The 15,872-nt window shown below is 30.9% G+C and overlaps 1 protein-coding gene across 1 annotated transcript; it reads right to left on the bottom strand.

Moving 5' to 3' along the window:
- Positions 1-770: 770 nt before the first annotated feature.
- On the bottom strand, positions 771-5,269 carry LOC140181241 (uncharacterized). Its single transcript, XM_072224767.1, has 2 exons — positions 3,707-5,269; positions 771-2,276 (listed from the first exon to the last, which is right to left on the bottom strand). The coding sequence occupies exons 1-2, from the start codon at positions 5,267-5,269 to the stop codon at positions 771-773; spliced, it is 3,069 nt and encodes a 1,022-aa protein (XP_072080868.1).
- Positions 5,270-15,872: the final 10,603 nt, after the last annotated feature.

The raw sequence follows: 15,872 nt of genomic DNA, 5'->3' as shown, positions 1-15,872 counted from the left end.
TGCGAACAAAAAGAAAAGATAACTGCCTAACTAACTGCTGCTGACTCAGCAATTTAAGCCTAACAAACTCAAGATGCTTCTAGACTTGGTTTATTTCCATTCATACTCCTATTCTGTTAGAACTTAAAAGTAGTTATAAGAGAAATAGAGGTAGAAGGAATCTAGAATTATTCTAGCTAGCTAGGTGCCAGAAAGTTAGTTTGTTACACCGATCTGGTAAGACTAGCATTCTATATAGTTCTGGATTGTGGGTGTATAGAATTTCAATCATATTTGTCATTATAATATCATGATGCCTCATCAAATAAGTGATTTAAAAATGCTTTTTCTAATTTTTTCTATTTTTACATGTAGCATCGTTTACTTGATTAGCATTGTTTATATTAACTCAAGTGCAACAATTATTATAAGAGATCTCACGAGATATATATGCATGGATGCCAACATGATCCTTTTCAATTCAAGTGAAATAGTAAACTGTGAAAGGTGAGTTCAAGCTGTATCTAAAGGGAATGATTCAAGAATCAGTGGAGTGTGGGGAGAACATTTTTCTGCACATTCCTTTTGAGAGAATTTGCAGAAATCAAATTGGTGACTGAATTGTATTTTTCAGTTACAGGTTTTTCTATTTATACATCAGTTTTAAGAAGGCTAACTGGCTAATCATAAATAGAACGAGCTAATGCTAAAAAGCTAACTAATTCTAACAAACTTAAAGCAGTGCTAACTAACTTGCTAACTAATCTAATCTAATCCAATCAGGCAAGTTATCAAGTCACACCCTCCCTCAAGTCAAGCGCATGTATGTTGAGGAGCCTGAACTTGTGATGACATGAATCGAACAGCTTGGGACTCAATGCTTTAGTCAGGATATCTGCAGCTTGTTCGGCAGACTTAATGGGCAGTAGCTTGATCACTTGTTCCTTGGTTTTGTCGCGGACAATGTGACAATCCGCTTCTATATACTTTGTTCTCTCGTGAAACACTGAATTTGCAGCTATGTATAATGCTGCCTGGCTGTCGCAGTAGATGGCTATTGGCTTTATTTGTGGAAATTTGAGGTCATTCATGATGAAGCGTATCCACTGGGCTTCACATGTTGCTGCCGCGAGAGCCCTGTACTCAGCTTCTGCTGATGATCTGGTCACATTTTGCTTCTTGCTCTTCCATGCTATCAAACTTGTTCCTAGGAAGAAGCAATAGCCCGTCACTAACCTTCTCGAGTCGGGACATGCAGCCCAATCACTATCCGAATATCCAATTACTTCAAGATCTGACTTGGTGGAGAAAAATAGGCCTTGTGCTAGGGAGGATTTCAAGTACCTCAGTACTCTTAGGCCAGCTTCGAAGTGTTTATCAGTGGGGCATTCCAGAAATTGACTCAACTTGCCGACGGCATAGCTGATTTCGGGTCTTGTGTTTGCTAAGTAGAGTAGGCGCCCAATTAGTCTTCGATATTCAGTGTTGGTCTTCAACCTTGTTCCTGTGGATTTTGATAGTTGCCTGGAGTAATCCATTGGAGTTGTGGCACTCTTGGTAGCCAGCATACCATAGTCTTCAAGTAGTTCAAGGCAATATTTGCGTTGGTACATTGCGATTCCCTCCCTGTTTCTGGCAAACTCGATGCCTAAGAAGTATTTAAGCTCACCAATGTCCTTGATCTGGAACAATTTGTGCAAGTGATCCTTAACAGCCTGAATCTCAACCATACAATTTCCTGCCAAGACGAGGTCATCTACATATACAAGTAAAGCAGTGAAGGAGTTACTAGAATCCTTGGTGAAGAGACAGTCATCATGTTTCGATTGATGGTACCCAAGACCGATCAGAATGGTGGCAAGTTTGGTGTGCCACTGTCTACTTGCTTGTTTTAAACCATAAAGGGACCGTGTGAGTTTGCAGACCAAAGTAGAATCATCAACCTTAAGGCCTGGTGGTACCTTCATATACACATCTTCAGGGAGATCGCCATGGAGGAAGGCCGTATTGACATCAAGTTGATGAACGATCCAATCTCTTGTGGCTGCAACAGCGAGAAGGATTTTGAGTGTGTTCATTTTAACTACAGGCCTGAACGTATCGAAGTAGTCATGGCCAGGGACTTGGGTGAAACCTTTTGCAACGAGACGCGCCTTGTACCTCTCAACGCTTCCATCAGCTTTGAGTTTAGTTTTGAATACCCATTTGCAGCCGATCACGCGTTTCCCTTTCGGCAGAGTAGTAAGGAACCAAGTGTTGTTTTTCTCTAGAGCTTCAAGTTCTGCATTAATGGCCTGCTGCCAGCAAGGATACACAATTGCCTCTTGATAGGTTTTTGGTTCTTCGATAGTAGAAAGTGCTAAGGATAGGTTTCTGTGTGACGATGACAGTGACTCGTAGGATAAGACATCACTTAGTGGATATTTGCATTGGGTTGCAGGAGCTTAAGATGATTGGCAAGCTGGTCCTGTGTTCAATAGGGAGCAATGAAATTCCTTTAAGTAAGAGGGGGGTCTCCGTTCTCTTGAGGATTGCCTAATAGGCCCAGCAGGCAGTGTAGTGTTCTGATGTGGTGCAACAGTGTGTGATGCAGGTTGAAATTCATGTTGTGATGATGAATGGTTATGTGATAATGTGTGTGAAGGGGAACTCGAAGCTGTGTGAGAAGATGCACATGGTGTATTATTGGATGGGAAGTGAGTGATTTTGTGAGTGAGAGTGAATGCTTGAGTCAAAAGGATCTATGAATTGATGAATATGATTTTCTGATGCTGATGTAAAATTAGAGGTGTCATGAGTAATTGAATGAAAAGGAAAAATGTGCTCATAGAACTCAACATCTCTAGAAAGGAACATTTCTCTAGTCTTTAGATCATAGAGAAGATAACCTTTGACTCCTTGCTTATGTCCCAAAAAAACACATTTTCTGGCTCTTGAATCAAGCTTTTTTCGATGAGCTGCAGTGGTGGTCGCATAAGCAAGACAGCCAAATACTCGAAAGTAGTTAATATCTGGTAGTTTGTTATATAGAATTTGGTATGGGGACTTATCTTTCAAAACTGTGCTGGGAATCCTGTTGATTATATGAATGGCTTGAGCACTTGCATAATTCCAAAAACACTTTGGAATGTTTGCTTGAAACATGAGTGCTCGAGTCACTTCTAGTATGTGTTGATGTTTTCTCTCAACAATATCATTTTGTTGAGGAGTTTCAACACAACTAGTTTGGTGGATAATGCCCATGGCCTCATAATATGATTGCATTTGGAACTCTAATCCATTATCAGTTCGTATCTTTTTAATTGTTTTGTTGAACTGAGTTTGGATTAGTGTCACAAAGCTCTTGATCAAGTCTCTGACTTCAGACTTTAATTTCATAAAAAAAAAGCCATGTATATCTGCTTTTATCATCTACAATTGTAAGGAAGTATTGATGACCAGCAGTGGATAAGTGATTAATGGGTCCCCATATATCTAAGTGAATCAAATCAAAAATATTTTATGCCTTTGACAAACTATGTCCAAATGTCAATCGTTTTTGTTTTGAGAAATGACATGAGTCACATGGTTTATTACAATGTGGGTTTTCTATGCAACCATAATTTTTTTGCATTACAACAATTTTATTCTTTGGTAAATGACCTAGTCTACAATGCCAGATGTTATTATGCAATTGTGTGGTGTCCCTTTTGCTGTGGTTGTGTGTGATGAGTGCTGCTGCTGGTACCTTATTAGTTGACCGAGTTGGAGTTAAGTTCTCAAAAGCATATAGCCCTCTTCTTTGTTCATCTTGACCAATCATCTTCCTGGAAGAGCAATCCTGAATCTTGCAGCAAACACCATTAAAAACAAATTCACAGTGAATGGAACTAGTTAGTTTAGAAACTGAAATCAAATTGAACTTAAATTCTGGAATGAAAAGGACATTGTTAAGAAAGAATGACTCTGAGAAAACTATGGTTCCTGCTATTGAGGTGTTTGTACGGGTTCTATCTGGAAGTTTGACAGTGATTGGATCAACATGATAATATGATTGAAAAACATCTAAAGAGAATGACACATGGTGTGTGGCCCCTGAGTCTATCACCCAGGCATTGCTGCTAAACACATTGAGAGACATTACAAAAGCTATACCTTGGTTAGATGGGAGTGATACCACTTGGTTTGTTGTACCTATCATCTTTTGGATTTGTTGTGCATCTGATTGCTGCAGCAGAGACAGTAGTGTGCGTTTTTGCTCTAGGGTAAACTCTAGCTCAGCCTTACTTTCCTCTCCAATGGCGCTGCTGTCTGTGTCAGGATTCTCTTCAGCAGCTAAATTGTTGATGAAGCTTGTTCCACCTTGTTTGAGATGAGGTGGCATTCCGTGTTTCTTGTAACATACATCAACCAAGTGGCCAGTCTTACCACAATATGAACAATGTTTGGAAGGTGCTCTCCCTCTTCCTCTGCCAGCTCCTCTGCTATGCCCCCTTCCTCTATTTGCTTGAGGAGTGTTGCTTGAAGCGCTCATGAGGGTTTTAGCATCAAATACAGGTTCAGTCTGATTTATTTGCCTTTCTTGCTGAAGTAGCATGGAGAAGGCTTGGTCAATCTTTGGCATTGGCTTCATCAACATGACTTGTGATTTCACATGAGAGTAAGCTTCATTCAATCCTTTCAGGAATCGTACCACATAGGCATCTTCTTTGTACTTTCTGACAATCTCCAGACCACATGCACAGTTAGTTGCTGCACACGTTACACAAGGAGGTATAGGTGGCAGATTTTCAAGTTCTTCCCAAATTTCCTTCAATTTGGTGAAGTATTTTGTGACAGAGAGTTCACCCTGCTTGATTGTTCTTAGTTCATCATCAAGTTTGGCCATCTTGAATATATCCCCTTGACTATACCGGTGTTTTAGGTCTCGCCACAAATCTGCTGCAACATCGTGCCATATCACACTTTGAGCAATTTCTGGACTTAATGCCAAGGTTATCCAAGAAACAACGATATTGTTACATCTATCCCATGTTTCATACAGTAAATCATTCTCATCTGGTTTTGCAATTGAACCATCAACAAATTTTACCTTATTTTTTGACCTCAACGCTCTCCACATTGCTCTTTCCCAACTGTGGTAGTTTGAGGATGTCAAGGCTGTAGCGATCAAAGGAGATCCTGGACTTTTACCAGGATGCAGGTAGTACGGGCTCAATGGATCTGTGAGATGACTCATGTTGTTCCTTGCTTGCTGAGACTGCATGATGTTGAATTGATTCATCATACTCGCGAAGGTGTGCATGTCCATGTTTGGAAGCTCGTTTCTCTGATCTGACGCTATATGTATGAGTGAATCTTTTAGCGTTCAAGATTCAGAACTTTTTCTCTAAACTCGTTGATCGGAAAATAATTGTTAACATCGGGAAGACCGGAAATTTGCTAAGCTCATTGTAATCTCATCAATCTCTATTGTGTGAGTGAAGAGAGGAGGAAGAATTGGGTAGAAACGAAGAGGAGAAGTTGTAGGTTGAAGAATTTGGGGAAGAATCAGAGGAAATTGAATCAAGAATTAAGGTTCAAGGGTTCGAAACAGGAATTTGAGATCGAAATCATGAATGAGGGACTGAATCGATTACAGTCAGGAATCGAGAGATCTAGGATTTGAAGCAAGAAATTGGACTTGTGGTCTCGAATGAGAATTTGATTTGATGCGTTAATCACCTCTCCCTTGCTGTTCGTTCGAATCTACTCAACCTTCAGATTTCAGCCTCACGCTCACCGCACCATGTGAAAGGTGAGTTCAAGCTGTATCTAAAGGGAATGATTCAAGAATCAGTGGAGCGTGGGGAGAACGTTTTTCTGCACATTCCTTTTGAGAGAATTTGCAGAAATCAAATTGGTGACTGAATTGTATCTTTCAGTTATAGATTTTTCTATTTATACATCAGTTTTAAGAAGGCTAACTGGCTAATCATAAATAGAACGAGCTAATGCTAAAAAGCTAACTAATTCTAACAAATTTAAAGCAGTGCTAACTAACTTGCTAACTAATCTAATCTAATCCAATCAGGCAAGTTATCAAGTCACATAAACACCCAGTTACATAGAAAACTGAGGTCTAAAAACTAATTCTTGCCCTTACATTTGCTTTGGACTTCAATGTAAGTCCGTCCTTGCCGCATTAATATTTGTTTGAATCCCGTTATGTAACCACCAAGGATTTTACCAACTTCTACCAATTCTTGTTTATGATGGTATTTAATGGAAGGATTTTTGTGGATGTGTTTAATAAAAATATATTTTTTATGATTGTATTTAATAAAAGTGTCTTTGTGAATGTATTTCCTAAATATATCTCTTTATACATATATCTTTTAGTAGATGTGTCTTTTATATTAATTATTGTTGACAATAAATTAGCAGGTAGTATATTGATACTTTATATTTTTCTTTTTTTTTTTGTTTAGCTCATCATACAATTATTATGATATTTGAGTTAATTAATGAGATCGAGTTAGGATTTAAGATAATATAAAATAACTAAATATCCCCCTACCCCCTCCCCAAAAGAAAAAGACATTTTTATCCCTTTTTAGTGTTAAAAAGGTCATTTATTTGGGCTTAAGGACTAGGCTAATAACACCATATATTTTTTATCAAATTCTTGATTAAGAGGACAAAAACTAGCAAAAAACAAAAAAACAAAAAAAAAAATTGCATATAGAGTATTATTAGTAGAAGTGTAAAACCAAAACCTGAAACATTTGTAATTAATTAAAAAAAGATTTAATACAGCAAAAGACAAAAAGAAAGATGAGGTTGAGATGAGAGTCAATGGTGCCTAGGGTCAGGACCTCCAGGACTAAGTCTATCAATGTCGAAGTTGTTTGGAAATTTGATGAGGCTTTGTTTCACTAAACTCTCTCTCAGTTGCTGCGATTTCTTCATGAATTCCATGAACCCCTTTGATGTGTTCTTCTTATTCCTCTCCACCTGTGGCAGTGCACGACTTTCACACTTGTTCGGAATAAGTAATAATAATAAGAATAATAACAGAACAAGCCATGCATACAAGTGCTTTGTGTTTGCCATCTTAAACATTCAATTCGGTGCTTCCAAATGAATATCCAGCTATATGCTTTTATATACCTACACTCTGCCTCCCAACTCTCAATTTTTTAATGTGTGTATAATTCATCATCTTGCTGCTTTTGTGTCTATCCATTTATATATTTGCAACTTTTTTTTTTTTTAAGGATGCCATCTTCATTATCTATCTATACTATATTAAATGATTGTTTTATTGTTACTTTATGTCCAATCTTGACATCATCATACATACTAATTAATTACCCGGATAGATATATATTATTCATTTCTTCTAGTTTTTTCCCTCACATTTTTATTTGTGAAATCACACATACTAAAACTGATAAAGTGGATCCGAGGCAGATATTCTGAATCTTAGAATCTTAGACCATGTGTTTCTCTTTGATTAACTAATAACCTAATATCAATTTGGGTTCACGGCTAAAATTTAGCTATCTATTCTTATTAATTTCCAACATATATTCTTGTTAAGTCTCGACAAAGTTTTTAGATATTTTATAAGTACGAGACGTTAAACTGATTTTTGAAATTGAGCTAGATTTATTTAATTTTAATTTCAACATAATATCAAATTTTATTTAATTGATTGTTGTTAGACTATCCATTTATAAATATCTACGTTCATAATTCTCTAAATAGTTTATAAATATAAGATAATTCTTATCTCTTAAATTAATTTTTAAAATTGAGTTAAACCTTTTTAATCTAAATTCTAATAATTTTTTACAAGATAAATATAATTAAAATGATCTCTTATTATATACATGTGTTAAATATAGTTAGAGAAGTATTATTAAAATATTTTGATAAAAATCACTATATGATTATTGGATGAGGGTAAATGAACTTAATTATCATGATGATGGTGTATATATATTCAACATACTGCATCGTTCTTCTTTCACAAAATTAAAGTACTTGATGTTTTTAGACTAAAATTAAAAAATTTAAACATTTTTTTTTAAAATCGTTCAGTATAAGTTGACGGAGGCCACTCAGATAAACACGCTTAAAACGTCTTTTTTTAAAGATGTTTTCATATTGTGTTTTAATTGGTTTCTGTATAATTTATTCGGTGTTCCTCATCACATATTATTAAATTCCTCAAAAGATTTTCTTTCCAAAAACACTAAAAAATATTTAATTTGGACTAAAACAAAAAAAAGTAATAGATTAACTATTAGATTTTTTTAAAAGATTATTTACATAAAAAATATATCACATTCATAAAAATATATATATATATATATAAAACAAGCTCAAGCGTTTAAAAAATTTTATAAATAAAAAAAATAATTAATTTATATTCGTACAATATATAAAATAATTACTATATTATTATTATATTATAGATTAAGATTCACTAATTTAATTTTTTTTATTTTTAATATAAGTATTAGAAATAAATAAAATTTTTATAATTAAATGTAGTGTAACAAAATATATATAATATTAATTAGTTCTTAAAAATTTTAAAAAAATAGTTTCTCATTTTAGTAAAATAACTATTTATTAAAGTAGACAAATTAATTATTTTTTTCTCATATACGGTTTTTTTAAGACATAAAAGCAATTAATTAGGACATTGGTTAAGATAATTAAAGTCACTATTTCATTAAATTTTTAATTTAAAGAAAAATTCTAGTTAATTTTGGTATAGAAATTTCGAATTTAAAAATATTGATAAAAATTATGTTGAATTTTGATTTATTTGATTTTCATTTAAATTAATCACTACATAAGTTAAAGTTCTGTTTTAAAGTTATATTCGAGCTTTAATCTGATTTTTAAAGTTTCAATTTACTTAGTTTGATTTTTTAACTTAGGTATCTGTGACTCATATTAGGGTTTTAAGTGTTTAGTTGAAAATAAAAAATAAGGTAAAAAAATTTCAATTGTCACATCAAATAGTCGCTAGAATGTATAATGTAGCAGTCGTTAGTCCATTTCAGCATGTCGTTAACGATTTTGTAAGACAGTGACAAAAATAAGATTAGGAACCAATGTGAGTCATAACTATTAAGTTGGGAGACATAATTGTTAGAACTGATTAGGAACCAATTGGGAGACATAATTTGTTATTGCTTGATTAGGAACCAATTGTGAGTCATAACTATTAAATTGAGTAAATCGAAATTTTTGAAATTAGATTGAAATATAATTGTTAGAACTGAACCAGTGATCGAACCGATCAAGCTACTGGTTTACTGGTTTATTGGTTCAACTGATAAATCACTGGTTGAACCGATAAAACTGATCTCACGTAAATATAAAATATAAAATAGTTAAAAACTTAAAATTAAAATTTGAAATGCATATCTTCACTAACATTTTATGAAGAATCAAGTCTCAACTTCTAAAAATAACTAATATAAAAAAAACCATAAAATTTTAATACTACAATAGTATCTTATTTTGACACAATAAAAAAATAATTAATTCACAAAGCCTATCATCTAACTATAATATCAGTAGATTTTAACACTAACATCAAAACAAATAACCTTAATCACAATACTAGCAATAAAATAGATCAAGTAAATTAATAAATTTTTAGTGAAATTTATATTTATATTAATAATGGTATATAATTAAAATATAATTAATTTTAAAAATAGAAAAAACAAAAATTAAATTAAATTAGATATTTATTTATACTATATAATTAGTATTTGTCAAATATAGCACTTAGAAGTGCAATGGCTAAGTGGCAAGTAGAGGTTATTTTTGCTCTAAGGTTCTTGGTTCGAGACCTTGTGGAGACATTTTAAAATTTTTTTCAAGCAGACCAGTTTGCACCGGTTCTTACCGGTTCACACCGATTTTATTCCTTAAACGGTCCAAAGAGTAAACCGAACTGGACTATAATCCAGTTCTAGTCCAGTTCACTAGTTTTTTGGTCGAACCAACCGATCCAGTTCGATTTTTACAACTATGGATATAATAATGGTAATTAAGTTGACCATTCAGTTGTTTTAATGGTAATTAAAATCTAATAATAATTTATAATAAAAGAAACATTCTTTTGCAACAATGAACCTATAGTAATAGTTAGGGGTGTTCATAGATTAGATCATATCCATATAAATCCACAGTATTTATCCGTATCTGATCTGTAATTTGAGAATGTGATCTGATCTGTAAGATGATCGAATTGGATCGAATCGGATCCACACTCTAATCAGATAGAAGTAAATATGTTTAAAAAAGTAAACAAAAAAAATTATTGACTTTTTTTTATAAAAATAAAATTTTTTTATATTTTTTATTTTATGGATATATTTGATATCTGATCCAAACATAAAAAGTGCGAATATCGAATTTGATCTAATGAGTTTAGTGCGGATTGGATCGAAATTTCAGCCATATCCCATCTGTAAACACCCCTAGCAATAATAACTAAAAAATTATAATGATTATATTTTTAACTAAGAGGAAGTGCAAAAAAAAAGTACTAAATACAAGAACATTTAATCAAATATTAAAAAATTTTACTTTAAAACATACCGTTGGACTTTTTTTGCTCATAATAATAATAATAATAATAATAATAATAATAATAATAATAATAATAATAATAATAATAATAATAATAATAATATGATAATTGCTTTGTATATCACACAAATATAAACGTTTTTTTTTTCTATGATCTTAAGAAAGGTTTTCTAAGTCTCTAACTTTGTTGTCGATTTTTGTAGTGTTAGCTCTCATATTATCAATTTGATTCATATATAATTCGGATGATAAATTATTTGGTGACGTGCTTTCTTTTTTACTGTGATATACTTGTTTTATTATTATTATTATTATTATTATTATTATTATTATTATTATTATTATTATTATTATTATTATTATTATTATTATTATTATTATTATTATTATTATTATTATTATTATGTACATTAAAAAATAACAGGCCAAATTATTGCCATAACATAATAGAAGTATGGAAGTTTATCATTCTTCTCTAATGGAGGAAACAAAATTCTTTTCAATAATTTATTTAACGTTTAGTAGAATAAAAATAAATTTTATTAGAATAAATTTTAGTATGAGTTTAATATTTTTATTCATCATAAAATATTTATAGAATTACTCGTAGATAAATTTTGGAAAAAAGAAAAAAAACCATGAATTTTAATTTTATTTTTAAATAAACTTTATTTTTAATTTTAAAATAAATTTTATTTTTATTTTTTAATAATATTAATTTTTTACCGTATATAATTATTCAATTATTTTTTAATCATATATAAATAAATTACTCTTAATAAGACTTTTTTGTGTTATTCAATTATCTTTTTTTAAAAAATAATTAATTATTAAAATAATTAAATTTTTCACAACAAAAATAATAAAAATTATGAATGAAAAAAATTAACCATCCTGATACTTTTTTGTATTTTTATTCATATTTTAATTATAAACATAAATATAATTTAATTATATTATTTATGAAATGTGACTATAGATGTAGATAAAATTTAGTTATATTACTTATATATAGTTTTATTGTATTGTATTACTTATAAAGTTAGATTATAATTATGACAATAGAATTGTTCTTGTATTTTTATATGTGTGACTAATTGGTGGTGTTAAAACATTACTCTTAATTATAAATAAGGTTTATAATTTAAAAAATCAAAGACTCAATTAAAAAGATACGAAAAAAATGATGTTAAAATATTCTAACTCTTTAAAATAAAAATATTCGAAATTTAATTAAAAATTATTTAAAATTTAAACTCAATAAAAATTTATATTCAATGTATTTTGTATTAAATATATTTAATAACCTATTATATCATATTATATCATATTGGTTGAAATTAGTTTTTATAATGTTAATTTTTTAATAACACTTTATTAGAAAAAACCATCTTTTTAGAATTTTTTAAAAACTAATTAATATTATATATATTTTATTACAATATATCTTGTTATAAAAAAATTATTTATTTTTAATGCTTATATTAAAAATAAAAACAAAATTTAAATTAGTAAATTTTAATCTATAATATAATAATAATATAGTAATTATTTTATATATTATACGAATAAAAATTAATTATTTTTTTATTTATAAATTTTTTTAAGAGCTTATATATATATATATATATATATATATATATATATTGATGAATGTGATATATTTTTTTATGTAAATAATCTTTTAAAAAAAATATAATAGTTAATTTATTATCTTTTTTGTTTTAGTCCAAATTAAATATTTTTTATTGTTTTTGGAAAGAAAATCTTTTGAGGAATTTAATAATATGTGATGAGGAACACCGAATAAATTATACCAAAACCAATTAAAACACAACATAAAGACATCTTTAAAAAAAGACGTTTTAGGCTTGTTTATTTGAGTGGCCTCCTAAATTGACCCATCAAAGGAAACTAAACAGTGATACACCCAACAACATATAATCAATCTGTTTCGAAGTTGCCATCAAGTATCAACTAGAGACTATTAATTAGGACACCAACTTTACAAAAATAAAGACTTGATTAAAATCATCAAGTATCAAGTATCAACTTCATTGTGATGTGTGTATTTCGGCGTATAGATAAGTGAATATAAAGCTGCGATGTTCAGACACGAAAAAGCAAGGGAATAAAATGACGTCTTAACCCAATTTAAGATTCTCAAATTTTCTTATTACCTACCAAACAAATCATATATAGAAGTGAAATCATTTGGGAGCCAAACAAATAGATGATAAGCTAAGTGAAACCACATGCTTGAAACTTGTCACCTACTACTACTTTTTCCTCCTTAAAGATTCATATTATTCTTCGATCCATAACACTAGAAAGATAAAAAAAAAAAAAAAAAAAGGGTTAAATACAATTTTAGTTTTTAAATATAAATCAAAATTTTTTTTGTCTTATTTTTTTCTTATATAAAATCATCTCTAATGTTTGACTTGATTTTAAAATCGTTTTTACTTTAAAGACCAAAATCATATGAAAGTGACAGCAAAATTAGAAACAGAAGTGAATGGTGGACAGTTTTTTTTTTTTTTCTTCTCTTTTTGTAGGAACATAAACATTTTTTTCTCTTATTTTTTTTGTTTTATAATTTTTTTTGTTATGAAAAATTTAGTCTAAAATTTTAATATTTAAATAAAAAGAATAATTTTAAAATTTAATTTTAAAGCTTAAGAATAATTTTGTATGCAAATTAAAAAAGGTTAGGAACAAAACAATTTTTTGCCCTATACTTTAAAGATTAAAATTGTATTTAATTTTAAAAAAATAATTTAAATTTATTTTATTTAACATTTATTAATTATAACAATAATTAAAATAGTATAAGTTTTAGCTGTTTTTAATTTTTTTTTTGTTACCAAATATTTTCGTATTAATCCTTCAAATATACACCTTAATTATAATATTTATCATCTTTTTGAATATATAAAATTTTCAATTTGAGCTGTCCACTTTCGTTGAACCCAGAGGAATATCCTTTCGATGTTCTGAAGGCTGTATATTCTGATTAGTAGTCTTTAATTACCCTTAAGGAGCCACCAAAGGCCATTTCAAACTGCTTCATCTTAAACCCAATTTGTGGGACGATTTTATTAGAAAAATATTGTGCTACTTGCAGAAACTGTTAAAATTAAATTATACTTGTGCAAGTGGCTCCTTTTTTTAATAACCAATAATTGGTACCTTTTTAAATTTGTTTAGTCATCTCAAAATCAAATTTACAGTTAAATGTACGTACAGTATAATTCTCTGCATAAAAATATGTAATAAAATTATTCCTATAACGCAAAATTGTCCATTTTTTAAGTTTTATTGTAATCTCTTATTTCTGTGTTTTATTTTCTTTTTAAACGCTTAGCAAATATTGCTATAAGTATTTGCACGTAAAGTTCAATATTAAGATGATGTGATAAGGTAGTGATTAAGTCAACTCTTATATATATATGTCGTTAATGCTTTGGCTATGCTTTTGAAGTATATATACTTATCATTATAATGCGAGGGAGAGGCACTGATCAACACTCACCCTAAGGAAAAAAAATGACGCGGCGAACATGAATGTGACGATGGATGGAATCTTTCAGTGAAGTGTATATATGGCATCATCATTTTTGTCACTAAAGTTTATCTAACTAACTTTAATTAATATGATAAGATACATCTTAAGCCAACGGACAACGGTAAACAAACTTTAGTGCATTATGCTAAGATAAAACAAATCGTGTAAATTAAATTAAATCATTATTGATCATATATATGCGTTTGGATGAAACAGGATATCATTTACTATTCTTCTTATGTCGGATCTGACTTGAAGAAGTAATAAGCTAAGAATAAGGCTTTCAACACTTTGTTCAAAAAAAAAAAAAAAAAAAGCTAACTAACACGTAAGACCGAGTGGTTCTCCACATGTAATAATACAATTCCGGCACTATGTTTATTGAAAAACACTAAAGTGCTTATCTACAACCAGAGTGAACTACTAATTTTGTTCTCCAATTATTAGAACGTTTATAAGAATTAATGTTAAATATTTTTTTCTTTTTAATATTTTGTATCAAAATTGATCTTGCCTGGGAAATAGATCGACTTCAATTCTTCGGGATCGACCGAGCTATGGGCTGCAAGGTGGAGCGTCCGTCTCTTAAAATCCGAGCTTTTTGTGTTTGTTGTTTGTGTGAGAGCACGAGCAATACAAAGAGGGGGGAGGGGGGGGGGGGAAATGCACCTGCAAAGGCACTCCAATGCTTAAGTCAGTATAGTGTCAAGTTCAGAAATGTTCTTCAAAAAGATATTTTACCTTTCTTTTATAGATATTTCTTCGTCCGTTACATTCTGGGTGATAAATTGTCGGTTTCGTAACCGATTTTATCATACCGTTTGAGACGTCGGTTATGATAAGAGTATTGATGTCACCGAGTTATAGCTCATAAGAACCGAGCAATAACAGAAAATGACGAGTTATGGTGACTGTTAGTAACGGTTATGAGGCCGAGTTATAGCTCGTATTAATGGTGACCATATCACAGCCCCCAAGCTTAGCCTGAGGAAAGTTTTTTAATGAAGCAGGTTGAGCTTTTGTGATGAGTTATAACTCGGTAAAGTGGATTACTGAGTGAGCCCCCAGTTCAACGTACTTCATTAAATTAACTTTGTATTTGTGCCACGTGGGAAATCATGCCCGTTTTTTATTGAGGAGAGAGAATTAGTGGAAGCTTCATTAATATTTTGATGGTTTCCAATGCTCCTTTCGCCGTTTGATGTGACTAAGGCAAGGGTGATATTTGGAACGTTTTTGTTTGTGATTAATTATTTCTACTGATTGGAATTTGGGCGTTTTGATTTTCTGCTTCTGTGTAAAGAATGAGTAAGAGAGGTATGGTTATGTCTGTGTTCTTGTGATTTCTTTCTTCCCTCGTCTCTTTGCATTTCTTGGTTGCATGCTTGTTTACTGTTTCTGATGGGGTTTGAGAAGGAGAAGAAAGTTAAGATAGATTGGTCTTATGACTGGGTTGGGGATGATGTGAGGTCTTGGGTGTCGTTGTTCTGTGATAAAGCTGCTGTTAAGGAGGTGGATGTGAGTAAGGTAGTGAGGCAGAATTCTGGAGTTGGGGTTGAGTTACTGCCATGTAGTGTTAATGATAGGGTTTATCACCGGGGTAGAGGCTTTGAGTTTTTCTATATGCACAGCTGCGTTCTTGAAGAGTTGAGAGTTAGGTTACCTTTTACTGATTTCGAATGTCAGGTCTTGAGACAGTTAAACTGTGCTCCGTCGCAGCTTCATCCAAATGGGT

Source organism: Arachis hypogaea, chromosome 18, assembly GCF_003086295.3.
Source record: "Arachis hypogaea cultivar Tifrunner chromosome 18, arahy.Tifrunner.gnm2.J5K5, whole genome shotgun sequence".
Lineage (NCBI taxonomy): Eukaryota > Viridiplantae > Streptophyta > Magnoliopsida > Fabales > Fabaceae > Arachis > Arachis hypogaea.
This window is presented reverse-complemented; position numbering and strand designations above follow the sequence as displayed.